The sequence below is a fragment of the Saccopteryx leptura genome, chromosome 2, assembly GCF_036850995.1.
Source record: "Saccopteryx leptura isolate mSacLep1 chromosome 2, mSacLep1_pri_phased_curated, whole genome shotgun sequence".
Classification (NCBI taxonomy): Eukaryota; Metazoa; Chordata; class Mammalia; order Chiroptera; family Emballonuridae; genus Saccopteryx; species Saccopteryx leptura.
This window is the reverse complement of record NC_089504.1, coordinates 106,489,756-106,511,667: the sequence shown is the minus strand read 5'-3', so window position 1 is coordinate 106,511,667 and position 21,912 is coordinate 106,489,756. Positions and strand designations below refer to the sequence as shown.

At 34.3% G+C, this 21,912-nt stretch overlaps 1 protein-coding gene across 2 annotated transcripts in view; it reads left to right on the top strand.

Moving 5' to 3' along the window:
- Positions 1 to 21,912, top strand: part of PTPRQ (protein tyrosine phosphatase receptor type Q) — a 270,501-nt gene that overhangs the window by 93,853 nt on the left and 154,736 nt on the right. For both annotated transcript variants that reach the window (XM_066368486.1, XM_066368485.1), the window contains exons 25-27: positions 1,899 to 2,081; positions 2,491 to 2,592; positions 9,290 to 9,410. In XM_066368486.1, coding sequence (XP_066224583.1) covers positions 1,899 to 2,081; positions 2,491 to 2,592; positions 9,290 to 9,410 — 406 coding nt within the window. The remainder of the gene's footprint in view (positions 1 to 1,898; positions 2,082 to 2,490; positions 2,593 to 9,289; positions 9,411 to 21,912) is intronic.

Genomic DNA, 21,912 nt, shown 5'->3' with positions numbered 1-21,912 from the left:
TTGAAGTGTTTTGTGTGTTTTGAAGTCTTTTGTGTGTTTGTGTGTGTATGTGTTATTTTCTTTTCTTTTGCTTTGCTGGCTTTAGCTATTGGTGCCTGATTTGCTTGGGTGTTCAGTGATTTTATCAGTGAGCTCATACTCCTTGAAACTTTATCTGTGGTAAATTTATGTGACCTGAGTTGAAGTTCAGTTTCTTCAAAGAAGATTTATGTTCACTTCTGCTATTTGCTTTTGAATGATAGCAACTCAGGATTACACATTTGTTTTAATCTAAATTCTGAAGTAGAGGTTTTTTCCAGGCTGTATAGACATCATGGAATTGGGCCACATAGGTTCATAGGGACAAACTTGCAGTTCCAAAATTGCATAATTGGTTTTTTCCTTTCCCACCTCTTTAGAGGAATGACAAGAGAAAAAAATTGTTTTCTGTCCTCTTTTGTATAGTGGGTTTACTTCCAACTTTCCATTTCCTGAGAGTGCACTAGTGCACTGAACATTGCACTAGTCCAAAAGTTACCACTCACAGTGAATTCCATGGCACTCTCTCTGCAAATGAATTCAAGGTGCTGCCTAGAGTTGTCCAAGAAAATGGTTCTGGTTGAAATTGCATTCTTACTGGGTTCTAGCTTTTTTTTTTTTTTCTTTCAGGGACAGAGAGAGAGTCAGAGAGAGGGATAGATAGGGACAGACACACTGGAAGGGAGAGAGATAAGAAGCATCAATCATTATTTTTTCGTTGAGACACCTTAGTTGTTCATTGATTGCTTTCTCATATGTGCCTTGACCATGGGCCTTTAGCAGACCGAGTAACCCCTTGCTCAAGCCAGTGACCTTGGGTCCAAGCTGGTGAGCTTTTTTTTTTTTTCTTAAGCCAGATGAGCCCGCTCAAGCTGGTGACCTCAGGGTCTCGAACCTGGGTCCTCCACATCCCAGTTTGACGCTCTATCCAATGCGCCACGGCCTGGTCAGGCAGGTTCTAGCTCTTTATGCAAGAATATTTCTTATCATCCTTCTGGTCCAAGGCATGCTCTAGAACTCCACACAGATATTAAGACAGAAACTTGAAGTCACCAGGATTGACAAATATCCTAAGGCAAAGCTGTCTTTAGTACCAGCATTTATTGCAGGACACCTGTTTTTACTTTATTTATTTATTTGTTTGTTTGTTAGTTTGTTTATTTCACAGTTTCTAACTTTCCTGTCAACTCAGCAAATAATTAAAAGAAAATATTGTTTTAATTTTATTCAGTTTTTTAATTATTTTAATTAAGATAGTCATTTAGTTAAGAGTATCTATTCCAGTGTTTTGCCAGAATTGGAATCCTACATGTCATGTTAGTATTTGAATACATGTAGAGAACCATTTACGCCAATTTAATTTAGAACAGTAAAAACATTAAGAGGCACAAAAAACTAGTGTTTTATTTAATGATATCCTGTATCCTTAGGAGACTTTTTTCCTTCCAGGTCATAATATGTGACATTATATCTAGAAAAAATTACTTGCCTTGTCTTAAATCTTGCTTTAGACCAAAACTATTTATTAATCTTTTATATATATATAAAAGATTACACATATAGAATCATTTTAACATGTTTTTCAGTCCTCTTTCTTTCATCTTTGTGTTCTGCAGTACAGGATAGCATGATACTGTTACAAGTATTTGAATTCAAATATTATCCTACAAAGATTATTCTGTAAAATCATAGTATGAATATTTTCTCAAGATGTAATTCTTCTTATGCCCATTTTAGTGAGTAATTCATCTTCACCTTCCTTCATTTAGGATATTTTCTACGGTCACATCCTAATGCCCTTGGATGAGAACTTCAGAAGAATCGATTTTTAGGTTGAAATTGTTTTAAGCACTTATTTTATTTTATTTATTTATTTTTAGTGCCTGATACTGCACCAGAAAATATTACTTACAAAAATATTTCCTCTGAAGAGATTGAAATATCATTCCTTCCCCCCAGTAGTCCCAATGGAATCATACAAAAGTATACAATTTATCTCAAGAGAAGTAATGGAAATGAGGACAGAACTATAGAGACCACCTCTTTGACCCAGAGCATTAAAGGTAAAATGCACGCGCGCGCGCGCACGCACACACACACACACACACACACACACACACACACAAATAACATATTAGATATTTATATTGACAAAGTGGCCACAAAAGATTACCTTGTTATAGTAGAAATGGTAAGAGCGAGTAGGTTTATACAGACTATAGTAATTCTGGATTTCTGGTTAAATAAGCTAGGAGCTTATTTCAGGTCACATGAGAAAATATTCTAGGTCAAGCCTTGTCCACATTACCCTGTATCATTTTATCTTCATAATAGGAGTTACTATTTCAAAATTCTGCATTTCACTTAGCTTTTACTTTTGAAAGATTGGTAAGAGACATTTTATAGTTTGCCTCATACATATTATTTAAGGATATTTTAAGTCTCAATTTAATCAGTTTTATTTGTATTTAGGACTAAAGAAATATACTCAATATACGATCGAGGTGTCTGCCAGTACGCTCAAAGGGGAAGGGGTTCGGAGTACACCCATAAGTGTGCTGACAGAAGAGGATGGTAAGTATAGTAGGGGATTGTGATGTATCTTGAATATATCACATTTCATAAAGGCATGAATGAAGATGAAGATGTAACTTATAAACCGCCCCAACCCCTTGTCTTTGACTATCTATTGTGTGCTACGCCACATTACATAGATTTCATTGTCATGCTGTAAAAGAAGCTAGCATAGTCAGATATATCAATATGTTCAAGAAAATTAGAAGTAAAATGCCTTTTTTTTTCTTTACTATTCTGGAGTCATTTGTGCTCTTTAAAAAGATCACTAATATTTTATTAAAATTTTTAAGGTCAAAATTTTGGTTTGAATATCTAACTATTTATATAAAACTTAGATATTTATATAAGTTTTATAGTAGATTCTGTAGGTTAACATGCAGCCTTCTTTTTTTATCATATTACAATTAGTTCGCTAATGAGTTCAGGCTATTTTCTAGGCTTGCTACATAATTTGCAACATGGTAATCCTGAATGTTAATTGTCTTCCTATTGAATATTTAAACATACCTTTTCTTAACCTGAATAAAATTAACTTTATTACTGAGACCATTTTACGTCGGTACCTCACCGTTAGAGGCATATATCATGTTAAGAAAATTACTTTTGAATAATATACACTGGGTTTGGTTTTGCATTTTATGTTTTATACATTGTGTGCTTTGGGACTATTACCTTTTTCTTATAAAAGGAAGCCACATTGCCACTCAGGGTGGGCCTGTCTGTATTCTAAGTATTTGTAGGGTATCATTTTTTTCTCTCTCTTTCAAGTTTTCCCAACTTCAACTTAGGTTGTACCCTGTGGATGTTCAGATTCTAGTCATTCATCAGAAAAAAAAAGTGCATTGTACAGTTCTACAGGAAGGCTCTTCTCTGTGTTGCTCTTATTTTACTCACCATAGTAACGTCTTTGGAGTGCTCTTCCTCCATTTCCGGTCCCTCATGGTTTCGCCTCCACCAGATTACTTCACCAAGCACGGTGGTGGTGTGCTCTGGGTGGCCCCAGTTTCTAAGTCTTTTTAAAGGTTTGTCTTCCTTAGTCATTGCCTGTACTTACTATGCTTGTTTTGCCATCAAATTGTATCTGCCCAAACCTGTATTTTTAAATTTTAAACTATTTTTTAATTACAGTTTACATTTAATATTAATTTATTTTAGTTTCAAGTGTACAGCACGGTGGTTAGACAATTGTATACTCTACAAATTGTCCCCCTTCATATTCTCAGTACCCACCTGGCAGTGTAAATAGTAACTACAGTATTATTGACTACTTTTCCTATGCTGTAGGAATATATTGCTCTTCAGTTTCCTCATATAAGTGAAATCGTATGGTATTTATCTTTCTCTGACTGACTTTGAGTTAGCATAATTCCTTCTATGTCCATTATATTGTTGTTTATTTATTGATAATAGCCATTCTGACACAATAATCTAAAATCTATGGGACACAGTGAAAGCATTTCTAACAGGGAAATTCATAGCATTACAGGCCTATCTCAAGAAACAAGAAAAGTCTCAAAAAAAAAAACCTTCTAACTTTACAATTAAAGGAACTAAAAAGAGAAGAACAAAGCAAGCCCAAAGTAAGAAGAAGAAAGGGAATAATAAATGTCAGAGTAGACACCACTGTCCATGCGGTGGTGCAGTGGATAGAGCATTAGACTGGCACGCAGAGAACCCAGGGTCTAAATCCTGAGGTCGTTGGCTTGAACAAGGGGTCACTCGCTCTGCTGTAGCCCCTGGTCAAGACACATATGAGATAGCAACCAATGAACAATTAAGGTGCCGCAACAAAGAATTGGTACTTCTCATCTCTCTTCCTTCCTGTCTCTCTGTCCCTATCTGTTCCTCTCTCTGATTCTTTCTCTATCTGCATAAAACAAAAAATGTCAGAGAGGAAATAAATGAAATAGAGTGTAAAAAAAATATGAAAGTTCAATGAAACCAAGTGCTGGTCTTTTGAAAAGATAAACAAGTTTAATAAACCTTTAACCAGACTCATCAAATAGGCAGAAATGAAAGAGAAGCAGCAACTGACACCAAAGAAATACAAAGGATTAAAAGAAAATATAATAAACAACTATATACCAACAAATTGGACAATCTGGATGAAATGGATAAATTCCTAGAAATGTACAATCTTCCAAAAATAAATCAAGAAGAAACAAAGTTTGAACAGACCCATTATAACTATTGAAATTGAAGCAGTAATCAAAAGACTTACAGCAAAGAGAAGTCCTGGACAAGATGGCCTCAGAGGTGGAATTTTCCAAACATTCAAAGAGAAACTAATGCCTATCCTTCTTTAATTATTTCAAAAAAGTTCAAGAGGAAGAAAGACTTTTAAGTTCATTTTATGAGATCATCATTATTCTAATTCCAAAAGCAGATAAAGAAACTACAAAGAAAGAAAATTATAGGGCAATACTTTTGATGAACATAGATGCAATGATGCGTAACAAAATCTTAACAAAATAGCCCTGGCTGGCTGACTCAATGGTGGAGCTTTGGCCAGTCATGTGGTGTCTCAGGTTTTATTGTCAGTTAGGGCGCACTGGGGAAGCGACCATCTGTTTCTCCATCCCTCCTCCTATCCCTTCTTTCTCTCTCTTTTTTCCCCTCCTGAAGCCATGCTCTATTGGTTCAAGTCCTTAAGTTCCAGGAGCTAAAGATGGCTCTGTGAAGCCTCCACCTCAGGTGCTAAAAATAGCTCAGCTGTAAGCACAAACCCAGATTGGCAGAGCATTGGCCACAGCTGGGGGTTGCCGGGTGTATTTTATTGGGGCACATGTAGGAGTCTGTCTCTAGCTCCCCTCCTCTCACTTGGAAAAGAAGTTAAAAAAAATCTTAGCAAAATTAATCTGGCAATACAATGAAAAGATCATATACCATGATCAAGTGAGATTTAATTTTGGGATGCAAGATTGGTACAATATCTGCAAATCAATTAACATGATACACTACATAAACAAGATGAAGGATAAAAATCATATGATCAGATCAATAGATGCAGATAATTATTTGACATAATCTATCACCCATTTATGTTAAAAACTCTCACCAAAATGGATCTAGAGGGAACATATCTCAACATAAAGACCATATATGACAAGCCCACAGCTAACATAATGCTCAGTGAGAAAGAACTAAAAATATTTCCCTTAATATGAAGAACAAGACAGGGATGTCTGCTTTCACCACTGTTATTCAACATCGTACTAAAAGTCCTAGCTACAGCAATCAGGCAAGAGGAAGAAATAAAAGACATCCAACTTGGAAAGGAAGAAGTAAAACTGTCATTATTTCCAAATGACATGATGCTATATGTAGAAAACCCTAAAGGTTCTACCAAAAAATAACTAGAACTGATAAACTTAGTAAAGTAGCAGGATACAAAATAAATATACAGAAATTGGTTGCATTTTTATACGCTAATGAACTATGAGAAAGAGAAACTAAGAAAACAATCCCTTTTATAATTGCATCAAAAAACCCCAAAACAACCAAAAACAAAACCCCACAATTTAGGAATAAATTTAACCAAAGGAGGTAAAAGATCTGTAGTCGAAGAACTGTAAGACACTGAAGAAATTGAAAAAGATAGAAAGAAATGGAACCAAATTTGTACTTTTTATAGTTAGATTTATCTTGTTCTCAAAGTGAAAATGACTTAATTAATCAATTCTTCCTCCCACACGGGACAATAGTTAAATGCTAGCAAATGTTAGATTTCTTTTCTATCTTAGATAATACCCAAGGAAGATATATAAACATTTTAGCAGGGTGGTTCTGGATATATTATCCAATCCTTTTTTTAAATCTAATTAAATTGTTCTGAAATTTTGAGGTCCTATATGAAATAACATAATGAACATATATTTCAAACAATCAGAGTTTTTTTTACCTCTCAAGTTTCAACTTATTCTAATTATCTGAACACCTGGGCTGTTAAAAATATGGAGTCAAGGTAAACTGTCATCTAAATCCTTGACATAGTCATCACTCTAATTGCTAAGGAATAGTGTGAACTTATCAAAAAATTACAAGAGTCCTGAGAAAGTTTGCTTTATTGGGTGTTAGGAGCTCCTCACCCTCCTGGAGCTTGCAGTTCAGTAGAAGAGATATAATTTTAATAAATGTGTAAACAAGTAATTTTTATAATTCAATTACTGGTATAAGTGTTGCCCAAAAGTATTCCCCAGGACAATAGCGGGTCTCTAGTAATCTGAGGCAATCGCCAAAGTGTAGCTGAGAAAGTTAATGTTGATGCTGTGATTTGAAGCAAGATGAGTAAGAGGGAGCGTGAGAGATAGGAAAGAGCATGCCCGGCCCAGAGAGTAAGAGCCTTATGGCGACCCTTCTCATGTATTCTCATCTGCTCTGTCGTGATGAATTGGATAGATTGCAAAATGTATTGCATTTATTTTTCAAATTTTATTTTTTAGATTGTATTTTAGAATACAAATGCCAAAATAATCAAAACTTTCTGCTGTCATAGATATGCAGTATTTTGTTTAGATAGGCATGTTAATTACATTTATTAAGCAATACAAAGTTTTACATAAAAAAGAAAACACCCAAGGATATTCTAAAGATTAAATATAAAACACTAAGAATTATTTCGTATTTCTCAGAAATATCTTAAGGCATGTTATATAATAAAAATACTAACTTATATCATATCAAGTTCTGTATCAGTGCTATTTTTGATTGAAATCTTTTTTTTTCAATAATAAACAAAAGTTAAGTTCTGTAAATCTATTAGGGAAAATATCATAGGCTTTTGTTTTGACAAATTAAGAATTCTCAGAGGTAATGCCTATCTTGGGAAAAAGACAGCTCCAAATGATATATGGATTCTTGTGATAATTAGAATTTGTTAGCATTTTTATTGTAGTGCCAGTGAAAATACCAATTGAAAAATATAAATCAGCTGTCACCATTATTCATTAGAACTATCTCATAAACCTTTTCTCTGCTCAATGTACTTTTATCTTTGAAAAACTTTTGTTACCAAAATAATGAAAACACACAGAGAGACATATGTACATACACAACTATAACTGAGATTATTCAGAAAATAAAAATTAAAATAATTTAGGTAGTATTTTTTCCAAATTATTGGTAAAGGTGTTGTACACATATACAAATTAATAAATAAACACTGTTTGAAGATATAAAAAATTATCAGAATTTCTGTTAGCTTCCCATTTCTTCATTTTACATATAAAACTATAACAATGATCAAGATTTTAGTAACTTATACCCTTTAATATGCAAAAAGTTATTTATTAATATTCTAAGACATTACTGTTATACAGCAGCTGAGAAATGCCATTCTAAATGTTTTATCTAAATCAGTGGTTCTGTGATCTAAATGGAGATATAAACTTGGCCAACTAGTTTACAGTGATGTTTTTAGTGCTTATTCAATACAGAATGGCTAAAGTATTTGAATCCTTGTAGTATTATAGCAGAATTAGAAGTAGACCTTAAACTGTATTTTCCTGTTTATGTGCTGCATTGATGTGCCCTTTTTTAAAAATTTTTTTTATTTTTTTTAAATTTATTCATTTTAGAGAGGAGAGGGAGAGACAGAGACAGAGACAGACAGAGAGAGAGAGAGAGAGAGGAGAGACAGAGAGAGAGAGAAGGGTGGGAGGAGCTGGAAGCATCAACTCCCATATGTGCCTTGACCAGGCAAGCCCAGGGTTTCGAACTGGCGACCTCAGCATTTCCAGGTCGACATTTTATCCACTCCGCCACCACAGGTCAGTCCTGGTGTGTCCTTTTAAACCATTCAATTTTGAAGACTATATGAACAGATTTTGGTATTATTTTACATTTCATTGATAAAATTGAAATTGAGGAATGTAGTTTTTATGAGGTCAGTTTTTTTTTTAATCAAATGAGAGGCAGAGAGCAGGAGAGAGAGACACCCACATGCACTCTGACCAGGATTCACCTGGCAACCCCCATCTGGGGCTGATTTTCTGCCCATTTGGGGTCGCTGCTTTGTTGCTCAGCAGTGGAGCTATTTGAGCACCTGAAGCGAGGCCAGGGAGCCATCCTTAGTGCCTGGGGCCAACTTGCTCATTCGAGCCATGGCTGTGGGAGAAGATGGAGGAGGTGTGTGGAGCAGCTGATGGTCATTTCACCTGTGCCCTGACTGGGAATCAAACCTAGGACTTCCACTTACTAGGCCCACGCTCTACCACTGAGCCAAACTGCCAGGGCTATGAGGTTAGTTATTTTAACTACTGTCCTAATGTTCTGCTTACAACTTTCCTACTTCTTACATGTATGACTTTTTTCTATCTGTTTTTATTCGGGAGGAGCTTTTTTGCTGTATATTATATTTATCTACCTCATAGTTTTATTTTTATTAGAGACTGATAATTTACCAAGATGTACTTGAGCAGTAGGTGAATTACTGTGACATACCCCTTGTTCTTTTTTCTCATGAAATGTTTTTTTCCATTGAATCACAGAAACAGATGTTCTAACACCACCATGCAAAATCTTCTTTTATCATCTCATTTTGAAAGTAAACATCAGTCTCCCATGCCCATGGAGAAAAGTGCTATACCTGATTCACTTAGCAGAAAGTGTATAATAAAAATTTTGTGCATCTTTATTTCAACCTTTTTTATATACGTTTAATAAAATACATTATTCTATACTCTTAACTTTTCAGCTCCTGATTCTCCTCCCCATGACTTCTCTGTAAAACAGTTGTCTGGTGTCACAGTGAAGTTGTCATGGCAACCACCCCTAGAGCCAAATGGAATTATCCTCTATTATACAGTTTATGTCTGGTAAGAATTTTTTTTTTTTTTTTTTGGAAATAGTTCTGAGAACAAGTATTAATCTGTAACATAATAGGAATGTAGTTTCTTTTATTTCAAAATGTGATACCACATTAGGAACCTGATTATTAATAGGCTAGTTAATATGCTGTTATTAAAAAACAAGTTTTTTACATGTAGAGATCCAAGCATAGTCAAGGAATATAAAATTTTTTGTAATATAATTTTTATAATTAAAATAAAAACAATTATGTATTATGCATAATTATACTAAATTGATGCTCTTGAAAGATTGGATACTTAATTTAAATATTACAATATATAATTTTCAACTCTTTGGAAGTTTTATACAAATATTCTCTATATTACTTTTTTTTGGTTTCCTTGAACATAATTTTAACTGATATTTTACTAGAAGGTAGTTCTTTAAAAATGTTATTTAAGGTCAGTTTTCCATTGCCATGTGGACAGAGGATTTATTTTTTTCTAATCACTTTCACCTCATTATCTATTTGTGTAATTGTGAAAAAGATGAAACTTCATAGTATGTCCCATGTCAATTAACAACATGGCTATACTGCTTCATGAAAACTCAATAGATAAAAATCCTAATTTCATTTAATGTTAATGCTCTTAAAGGATTCATCAGTTATGTAATGTATTTCCTAGTGCATTTTAAACATAACTTAGAAAATACATTTTATACAATATTTTATGAACATAGAACATATGCATTTCTCACTTTTAGTTTCCTGACTTGGAAGATCCAGCATTTAGAAGCTACAACAATTTAAAGAAATATACTTTCCTTTCTTCTAAATTCAGATTTTTAAAATAAAATTTTATTTAGAAAATTAAATATAATGGGGTGACATTGAGCAATAAGAGTACATAGATTTCAGGTAAATATTTCTATAGCTTTTGAACTGTTGATCGTGTTGTGTGCCCATCACCCAAAGTCAAATCATTTTCTGTCACCGTGTATTTGCCCCCTCTCTACTCCACTCTACCATGCATAAAATCATATAGTTCATTTCCTAATCTCTCTTTAAACTTTTGGCATTGCCTACGTTCTTACTGCCTGATTCACAGTCATTTTGCCTAGATCTGAGGAGAACATAGAGCTTCCTGTCATGTGAAGATCTGCAGGTAAAAGTTTTCCAGGAAGAAGGACATCAACTGCATAGGCTCTGTGGGGAAACACAACTTACCATTTTGAAGACAAGAAAAGAGGTCAACATTGCTAGGGTAACAGAGACAGGAGGGGTAACACTGGGGGAGCAGACAAAGGTCAGGGTCCAAGCCACAGTAAGGATTTGGTTTCATTTTAACAGTGGAAGTTATTGGAGAATTTTAAGCATTTTGGATACTTTAAAGAGAATGAATTGTAGGGAGCCAAAGGCTTATCAGGGACCTGTAGGCATACTATTTTTGTAGTCTGGGCAATAGATGATATTGGCAATGGGGAAAAAAAATGGGCCACTTTGAGCTAGTTATGAAGAAGAGTTGACAGGACTTGATTATGGATTGGTTGAAGGGATAGAAAAAGAGAAATCAGTGATAACTGCTAGATTTTTTAAATCAGGTGCAATCACTCCAATATTTTGACACTGTTTTACTGAGTTAGACAAAACTGAAAGTGAGATTAGTGAAACTAAGGATTACCATTTTTCTGGCTGGGGTTTACAATTACACATTGAGAGAACAATATTGTCTCTCTATGAAGTAATCATGCTTGTCTTACTAAAGCTCCATGTTATTTTTAGCATGTGTGCACCTAAACACATGAGATTACATAGCATTCTGAAGGCTGTTGTTTACCTGCTTCTTTTCTTTCTGGGTATGAATGGTTAAAGTCCATAGGTACCACCTACTCTAAGAATTTAGCTATAATTTTCTAAGTTATCTATTTTTAATTCTAAATTTTATAAAGCTAGTAGGATGTGTTGAAATAAATAGTGACATTTATATATATTATACTACCTTTTCAGAATGTAGCGAGATTATAGAATTTTGTGTGGTTTATATGAATTCAGATATATAAAACATTACTTTTTATGTTTTTTTAACTGTTTCTTTGTGCATCTTGCAATGCTGGTGTGGGCAGTGAGGGCACTGATTCGGGGTAACGCATTTTTTTTTTATCAACCTACCAGGATTTAATTCAATTTCTTTTGGATAAATATCCAATCAATTTAAAATTCATCTTCAGAACAGTGTTTTTCTCTTCTTTTTTTAAGAGTATACCTTTTCTGTCTCACTTCTAGGAAAGGAGAAGCCAAATGGAACTGGGGTGAGGGGATTTCAAGTCTGTGATACTGTGTTTCATCTCACCTGGCTTTTGGTGGATGATCCTGTCACTGACCTGCAGTCATAGCTTCTAATTTTTAGGTTTTTATTTTCTATTTTATCCTTGGGCCTCAGATGCTCTTGGTTGTTTTCTCTGCAACCATCTGTGGTATGCATGATGAGAAGGTGACTTCTACAACCTTCCGTAGCTCTTCATGGCCTGCGAGAGAAGCCCTAAGATCTTACTGGACATGATACTATATACATAGAAAACAAGGATTTTCTGAGAGACTTGTCATTGCTCTCCATCCTGAGGAGGAACAAGCCCTTTACAGTGGTATTTCCTTCACAAACCTATTTAGGTGTTTTTACCTCTACCATCACCCTAAGATCCCAGGGCACTCCAGTCTGACTGCTTTGCCCTTTATTCCTTTTCCACTTTCTCAGTAGCGTAAAGCTTTTTCTTTTAATTCCTGATTGATAGGACCTTTCTTTTTTCATATATTTCTTCTTCTCTATACCATCGCTACACACACACACACTCAGACTGAGACCCATTTTACTTCAAGATTTATTTTGTTCATTGCTGTATCTACAATAGAAAACTAATTAGTTATAATGAACTAATCTCATTAATGAGATAGTATCTCATAATTGAGATAGTATTTTTGAATGGATGGATGAATTAGGAGTAGTGGTATATTTTTAGAGTTAGAAGTTGATATTGACTTTCTCTCTGAATTTCTGCCATAGAGTAGTGATGATCTTTGAGACAGGGGATGTCTCAGGCTAAGTAGGATGAGATCATATAAAGAAAGAATGGAAATGAGAAAGCATGTTAAAATGTTCAAGATTATTATCTATAACAGACTGACATATATGATAATGATAATGAAGTATATAGATATATTTTAAAATTTCCAGCATCTTCGAAGGTACTTATTGGAAGCTTTAGCTCATTTAGAATAATCATAATTCTCATAACTTGGGGTTCTTTCAGAATCACTAAAGCTTTTCAGGATTTTTGCCATATGTTATATTAGGAAAATAGGAGGCAAGTATATCATAACATAATGCACATGGGTTTTTTGACTCAGTAAGAGATGGGTTTGAATCCTGACTCTGACAATTATTTGTATAGTTCTCTTAAAATACTGTGTGGCTATCATTATTAGCAGGATTCCAATTTCAGAGGTCAATATTTGTCTCATAATTCTATTTCCCTTGTTTAATTATTCCAAAAATTTTATTTTTTTCTGAAAAATAACATCTTTGGATATTTACTTTTCTCTGTATGTCCTAAAAATGCAGACTTCTTATTACATTTGTTATATTAGATGACCTCTCTGTCATAAATATTTCTTTATAAAATATCTCATGAGAGATATGTGTAATCATTTTATATCCACTACTATGTAAGTCACAAATTATAATTTGCGTATGATGTGCTCAGAAATCTATCTTAACTCATGACATTTTAAATTAATTTTTTCTTCTAAAATTTCTTTGTGGAATAAATTTTATTATACAGCAAGATGGTAAAGTAGCATTTTTCCTTAATTATATTAATTGTACTTTAATATTTTCAAATAATACATAATCCTTGCATTCTTAGAGCAACTACTGTAAATAAATAAAATTTTATTAGAGCACTGTAAGCTTATTCTACTTATACACTATGGATTAAGTAGACTGATATAAAACTTAATTATTTACTTATAGTTGAATTCAACTTGGATTTGTTTAGCAATTTTACTTCTATATTGTCAGTAAAATGTAACAGCAATTTTCTCCTTTGTTTATAAAACTTCTGAGTGAATGTTTTATCAGGTTTGGCTAAGGGACTGTGGAACAAAATAATGCTGAAAATTCTAGCTCGTGCATGGATCTTGACTTTGATATGTTTCTCACTTTTCTTTTTTTTAAAATTTATTTATTTAATTTTTTTTACAGGGACAGAGAGAGAGTCAGATAGAGGGTTAGATAGGGACAGACAGACAGGAAGGGAGAGAGATGAGAAGCATCAATCATCAGTTTTTCGTTGCGACACCTTAGTTGTTCATTGATTGCCCTCTCATATGTGCCATGATCGCGGGCCTTCAGCAGACTGAGTAACCCCTTGCTTGAACCAGTGACCTTGGGTCCAAGCTGGTGAACTTTGCTTAAGCCAGATGAGCCTGCGCTCAAGCTGGCAACCCCAGGGTCTTGAACCTGGGTCCTTCCGCGTCCCAGTCCGACGCTTTATCCACTGTGCCACCACCTAGTCAGGCTGTTTCTCACTTTTCTTAGCAGTAATTATAAAAAGCAATTTTGAATCAGCCTGATGGATGTTTATTAAAATCTTTGGGGAGATATAAAATATATAGAACCTTAAAATGATTGTAAACTAATTGGAGATAAAATATGCTCATGTAAAATAATTTAAAGATACTTGCTAAGCAGTATGTTAGGCAGTCAAAACAATTCTAATGAAAATTTTTAATTTTTTTTTGTCAAATGTCACTAGTCAAGTAACATCCCCATAGCATAAAAATTTAACCTTTGAAAATGGCCTTTCCTATGCTAAAAAGCATTTTTAACCTATTTCTTCTAGTTTATAAAAGATTTTTGCCCTTTAAAAGATTTTCACTCTAATGGTAGTTCAATGGTAGAGTGCCAGACCGGCGTGTGGAAGCCCCAGTTTTGATTCCCAGCCAGGGCACACAGGAGAAATGCCCGTCTGCTTCTCTGCCCTTCCCCTTCTCCTTTCTTTCTATCTCTCTCTTCCTCTCCTCCCCACCCCCCAGAGCCAAAGCTTCACTCGAGCAAAGTTGGCTCAGGCACTGAAGATGGCTCCATGAACTCTGCCTCAGGTGCTAGAACGGCTTCTGTTACAATGGAGCAAACCCCAGATAGGCAGAGCATCGCCCCCTAGTGGGAATGCTGGGTGGATCCCGGTCAGGTGCATGGGGGAGTCTGTTTCTGCCTCCCTGCTTCTCACTTCAGAAAAATACAAAAAAAATTTACCCAATGGTTTGAGCATATAATAGATACATATCAATAAACGAAATGGGAAAGGGACATTTCAAATGTCGTGAATTTACTTTGCTTTTAGAATGAAGGGGTAAAGATAGGTTCATAAGTAGGAGAACATCTCAATGTTCAGAGGCAGCATGAATGCACTGTATCAGAAATTGATATACAGTATTGTAGAAATGTAATATTGCAGCCGAATTGAGATGATGACTGATACACCAATAGAGGGAGTAGTTGAGTAGAAGGTGCTCTTGATCTTTCAACTCGAGGTTCCTAGAGAGATGTTAAAAGCGCTGTCTTTGCTCTTTCTTGCAAGTCTTTTTTTTTACACAAGGATATAGAAGTTTTATTGTTTTATGCTTCTGCTTCTAGTTACAGACCCTCATAAAACACTTATTCTTGAGCAGAAAGATGGATAAATATGAATGTTCATTACAGCATTCATCCCAGCCACCACAAGACCTCAGTTACCAACCACAGTAGGTTAATTAGTAAAAAATGAGGAATATTTATTCAGTGGGCTACTATAAGACAGTTAAAATGGGTAAACTTGAGCTACAGGTACTTGATAAATAGCAAGACATAATGATAAACAAAAAAGATGAGTAGCAGAACAAGTGAGCATAACCCATGTACATAAATTTTAAAACATGTCAAATTATGCAGTGGTCGACAAACTCATTAGTCAACAGAGCCAAATATCAACAGTACAACGATTGAAATTTCTTTTGAGAGCCATTTTTTTTTAACTTAAACTATATATGTAGGTACATTGTTATTAACTTAATTAGGATGGAGTACCCTTTGTGGGAGAGCCACACTCAAGGGGCCAAAGAGCTGCATGTACCTCCAGAGTGGTGGTTTGCCGACCAAGGTGCTATACCTTCTTTTGTAATTAAAAAAAATGTATTTTTAAATTCTTGCTAGTCATTTTTAATTAGTGACTTGGTTGTAGCCTCAGGGACAAGGTCACTAACAGGCTATGTGTGAACCACCCATGTTTTGTTGGACCTGGAAACTGTTAATGAATTTTGAAAAAAAATACAGCAGCACTTAAAAAGAACTAGACACCTGGCAAGAAGTCAGGTTCCTTTGTTTCTTACAAAAATAAGAATACTTTTGCCATATTCCCCCTGACAAAATCATGGGGTTGAATACAGGCTGCTTTTACATGGAGCATTTGCCCTGTGGTTTACCACAGTTTCTACCAAAACTTGCTCTATGGCCAATCTTTTTAGTCATTTATTTTGCCTGTCTGGAGCTCAGATGTTTAATCCCTAAAGTTAGGCGATCTCTTCACTCTATTTGTGAAATGCACAATACTGGGAGAGGTTGTGATTTGCCTGCACAGACTTGGCAAACAAAATATCTTGGAGACCTAAAGAAAAGGTCTCAAGAATGGTAGTAGAGATGTTCCCATTTGGGGACAGATATTGTGTCTGGTCTCTTAATTTATTTTTCACAACAATGTCAGAAAGAGAAGCATGTTATCCTCGTGTGGAAATCAAGTCTTGATGAGTAATTTAAATTTGAGAACAGGGGCCTGACCTGTGGTGGCACAGTGGATAAAGCATCGACCTAGAAATGCTGAGGTCACCAGTTCGAAACCCTGGGCTTGCCTGGTCAAGGCACATATGGGAGTTGACGCTTCCAGCTCCTCCCCCCTTCTCTCTCTCTGTCTCTCCTCTCTCTCTCTCCCTCTGTCTCTCCCTCTCCTCTCTAAAATGAATAAATTAAAAAACAAAAACAAAAACAAAAAAAACTTAAATTTGAGAACAGGAATATGACAGCATCAAATTCAAACCCAGATCTGTCTTACTCCCAAACCATGCTTTGCTTTTCTTACATCACTAGGGATCATTTTAAATTTATTTTTGTTTTAAAAACTAAGCAGTATACTTACAGAATTTGGAAATTTATAGTTTGATAAAAGGATTTGTGGTAAATACAGAGTACAAATAAATTGTTTATTGTATCAATTCATTCATATGGAATATTTTTAGCAAAAATATCATTGGCTTACTACTGGTCTGCATTAGTTAATGGACTGTATTTATTATGAGAGAAAACTTCACTGTTTCATGGGTAAACCAGTTGGATTACTGGTTCCCACAGTTTAGATAGTATATGGACAAAAAAGAGCTTGTTTTGGGGAGGAGTGATAGGGTGGAAATACTCAGGACCAATGCATATGAGAAACATTTAAAAGAATAGGAATAATAATTAGTCAAGATTCCTTAGTTTCCAATGACTGGACTCAACCTATATTGACTTTAGCAAAAATAGGATTTTATTGACACATGTATCTAAAAACCCCAGGGGTATACTAACTGAATATAAGACCTCAAATAATTTCAATAGCAAGCAACTTGGCGAAGACAACAACAAGATGGCTATGTGTCTCGAGTATAATGGCACAGGAGGAAATGGGAAAAGCTGAAGCTGGAGAGGTGGTGAGCCAGACACCACAGGTGAGAGAGAGAGAGAGCTGAAGACAGACAGAGAAACAGAGAAAATTAATCTAGTATTTCATGGGATTTTAAAATTTAATTTAACTATACACCCAAAGTTCACACCCTTGGAGAAAACATTCCAAGAATTTTCATTACTCTTAGAATAAAATGCAAATTCCTTATTTTGGTCTGAGGGATTTTGTCCACACCCTTCTCCAACCCAAACACCAGTGGTAGTCAACCTGGTCCCTACCGCCCACTAGTGGGCGTTCCAGCTTTCATGGTGGGTGGTAGCGGAGCAACCAAAGTATAACTAGAAAGATAGATTTAACTATAGTAAGTTGTTTTATAAAGATTTATTCTACCAAACAGCGAAAATCTGACATAAAGCACTTGGAAGGTAATTATTATTATATGCTATAACTTGCTGTAACTCTGCTTTATAAATTTTATAAAGTAAAGTTATTACCCTACTTTATAAATCACCATTACTGTGGAACAGGTGGACAATTAGAAAATTTTTCTACTAACAGAGATACAAAAGTGGGCGGTTGGTATAAAAAAGTTGACTACTCCTGCCAAGCACAATCCCTTCTCTTTCTTCTGGACCCTAATTTCTGATGTCTTCTCCAGATTCTGGTTTATTAAGTGCATTCATTCTCAGCTTCAACCTCATTCTCTTTAGTGGATTTTTTCTTTATCTTTTAAATGTGTCTTTTTCTGCTTAAGGCAAACAAACAAAAGTAAACCAAATCAACCAGCACCAAATGATGACAATAAGAGCAATAACAGCTTGAATACCCTATGTTGACTCATACTTTCTCTGAGACAAGAAAAGCTTTAGGATCATAGAAAGTGAAATTAATTATGCCTTGCTAGTTTGGGGCTGTTTTATACATAATTACTAAAATATTGCTACTACATGGCTGGGGAGAGAAATTATTCTAAAGTATAACATAGAAAAGCGTTCTTGAAGAGTTTTCTGGGAGTGGGAAAATATGAGAGAGAGAAAGATTAGATAAAATGTCAAGTTAATGAATGTCATTAATGGATGTTGAAATTCTTTATTTTGGGGAGTGGTATTTAGTGAGTGAAAAAATTTATCTAGATTAAAGTTTTGAAAATGAATTCATAGAAATGAACAGAGATGGATGTATCATCAGAGTAGATTGCCCATAAATAACAAAATAGAAAATGATGTAGGTTAGAATGAAGATGACCTTTCAATAAATGTCAGACCTTGTGTAGAAAGCCATTTATGTTCACACTTAGGGAAATGAAAAAAATTGTTTAAGTCTTCCCTGGGTTTTGGTATTCATAAGCAATTGCTGCCTGGCATAGTCTTGATGTGATAGAACTTAGGCAAAACAATTGTTAAAGCAGAGCAAGGGAACTGCTCTATGCTTTAGAATTTATTTATGCCTGCCAAATTACATATTTTTCAAATAATTTGAGTCATTTGAATACTATAGATTTCTCGAATTCTAAACAGCTTTAAAAATGTTATAAGTTCCTGGAATTAAATCATTGCAATACCTGCACTGAAGATTTCCTCAAGCTTCTGTTTGAGAATTTGCACCAATCAGGAGGTTTGGCAGATGTTGAAAAGTGAGCTGTTTTAGAGGTTAAGTGGTACTGTGTGACATTTACACTCCTTCCATGTCTATATATAGTCTGCGACTTTGGGTATGTGCGGGTTAGACCTGCTTTGACAGGTAGGCCTACTGTCTTCTTCTTACCCCTCTCAGTCCTCTATTCTACTCTCAGATCTTACAAACAAGCTCTCTAGTAGACAATTTTCTGCCTCTTTAGGATTTGTGGCTTTATTTTCCTTTTCTACTCATTAGTCAAACTATTTTTTTTTATCGTTCTTTTTTCTTTTGCTGGTAGGCACTGGCAGGAAATTTTATTGTTAGGTCACATGGTTATTAATGAAGTGTTTTGTAATTATTTACTGCTTTCCCTTTTTATTTTGAGGATAGAAACCATACGTTATTCGTATTTATGTCTAATATAGTTCTTGACATAAAGTAGAGACTCAATAAATTTTATTGAATTTGGCTGAATATTGATTGCATACATGTCATCTCTAAATTCAGAGAGGGTGGAGAAGCTATCTTTGTTTGTTCAGAGCACTATCTAAAAAAGCAATGCCTCCCAAACTCTAATGTGTATAGTTCTCCATTTAAAAGAGAAAATAAAATAGAGAAGAAAATACATTAATAAGTTATTTTAAAAATGGACCACAGTGACCAATAAATACAAGAAAACATTGTATCATACTTATGGCCAGAAATGTGCAAATTACATTGAGGTTTTTTTTGTCAATTAAACTTGCAGAAGTTAGAAGATTAATATCTAGTCTTGTAGTGATAGGTTGCCAAAATGTGTACTTTCATACATTATTGTGGTGACTCTAATTTATAATAAGTTATAATTTGGAGAAGAAATTGTTTTGGAACAGTAATCATTGAAATAAAAAAATTCAAGCCGTTTGATTCAATCATCATATACACTACTAGGAATTTAGCCTGCAGAAATAAAATTACCATCATGAAAAAGTATTTGTGTAAAAATGATTATTACATTATTGTTAGTAATAACTAAAGAAAAAAAGAGATACAACTTAAATATTAATTTAAAGAACAATATCTAAATACCTATAATACATTCAAATTAGGCAACTACAAAAACATAGTTTTATAGATCATTCTTATTCATATGCTAAGAGAAAAATAATCAAGATATAGAAGAGCATATTATTTTGTATGGAAATAAAATGCTGTAGTGGAACATATAATAATTCTATTATAATATTCTTAAACTAATGAGAACAAAACAGATTTTTAAACTAAACCAGCTAAAACCAAGTGTAACAACTAGTTATAGCAGTGTCAAAGGGGGCTTCCCTGCAGGGAAGGCGTAAGCCCTCTACACTGCTGGACTGCTCACTGAGCGAGCTCTTTGGAGAGCAGAGAGCTCAGGCCCCAGCACAGAGATTAACGTGTGTGTCTTCCAATCAGGCAACAGCATAAGAGCCAGGAAGAGGAAATCAGATCCTCAGGGACAGCTTCACATGTCTCCTCTCCATGTGTCTCCATTCTCATTTTTATGACAAACTGGCTGTTATATAAAAGATACATTCCCAAAGTTGTGTTGAAAGTTAAAATACCAATTAGAGTTCATTAATGCTCAGATATTTTTTTACTTTAGTCATGAAAATGTTGGCCACACTCCTGAACTCCAGAAGAAAAACAAATAAACTCCACACAGATAAGACATATTAGTACTTGGAAAATTTTGTTAACCTGAAAAATTCTCTGGAGGTGAACCAGGATAGATATAGAAACTGTAGGTATATATGGTAACTGAGGGGAAATAATGAGTGTGTTATTTAGATAATTTATAAATACCATTCTGTTTTTACTGAAATACTCAAAAGTGTGAGACAAAATTTATTTTGATCTGCATTTTTATGAGAATTGCCTTGATTCTGCACTATCCATGGAACATAATCACGATATTTCTTATTGTTGGCAGATACTTAACTGCAACATTTTACTGTGAAGATCAATCAGAGCAAGAAGATGATGCAAAGCAGCAGATAGCATTGAAAAATATGTTTGATAAGGAATTGAAAAATAGATATAATGCAATTAATTAGATGAACTAATTTCCTAGCCTTAGAGATCTGAATTGGATTAGCTATAGTGTAATGTTCTGATGACAGGAATATGGAATTGGGTAATGTTTCTATGTCTCTTTGTATGGGACTAATAGCCAAAGCCTTGAGTGTTAAGGGACCCTACCCTGTAGGGTCAGTGAAGTCGAGGAAAACGCCCCTACTACCTCTGAAAAATGGGATCTGATCCAATGGTTTCAAATTGCTTCATAGCTTGGCTCTTTCTGCCTGTCTCCAATAGCAGACTCTAAATCAATATTTTTCTTACTATGGTAAGTTTTCCACCTACTTTTCAGATAACCATACTTATATTTGGAGTGCACTGATGTATGGAATGGTAAAACCATGGCTGAAATGTCACCTTGTGGATACAAAGAGACAAAAATCTGTTATTTCTTTTAATTGTTCAAGAATAATTGCATTATTCAAGAATTCAAATATTCCAATAGTAAAGGAAGTACATTTTGGCTTCAGAGGGAAATATCCATTTACATCTTGGAAATCTGGTGCTTCTGAAGGAAAACATGTATTCTTTCTGTGATATTGGTCATATTTCCTTATCTAAATGATTTTATAATTTATTGCTCTTAAAATCTAAATTATTTTAAGTATAGTTTTGGCACCTCTATATGCATGTTTATTCATTAATTTAGGTTCTCATCTATACCCAATAGAAAGCTATGGAGGCTAAACTAACATAACTGAAATGAGATAATAATCGTAGTGTGCTTTTACATAGCAATATCTTGTTCTTTAGACATTTTCCCCTTCCTTCTGAGATTCTGGTACTACCTTATGGAGTATTGAGTCAATATTTATTTTCTTTTATGTATTCACATTTTAAATGCTCTTAAGATTTTAATTGAATGAGAGATGTGAACTCTATTTTTTTCTATATGTTATATGTACATTATTTTTAGTCTTGTTTCTAATTAAACAATAACTCACAGGCTTGCTATTTTAGATACTACTGTTTTGATATTTACTATTTATTTATTTGAATTTGTCTGAAGTAGATGTTACTTTTGTACAATATATGAAAATGAGTTTGTTTGATAAATATATAATATAA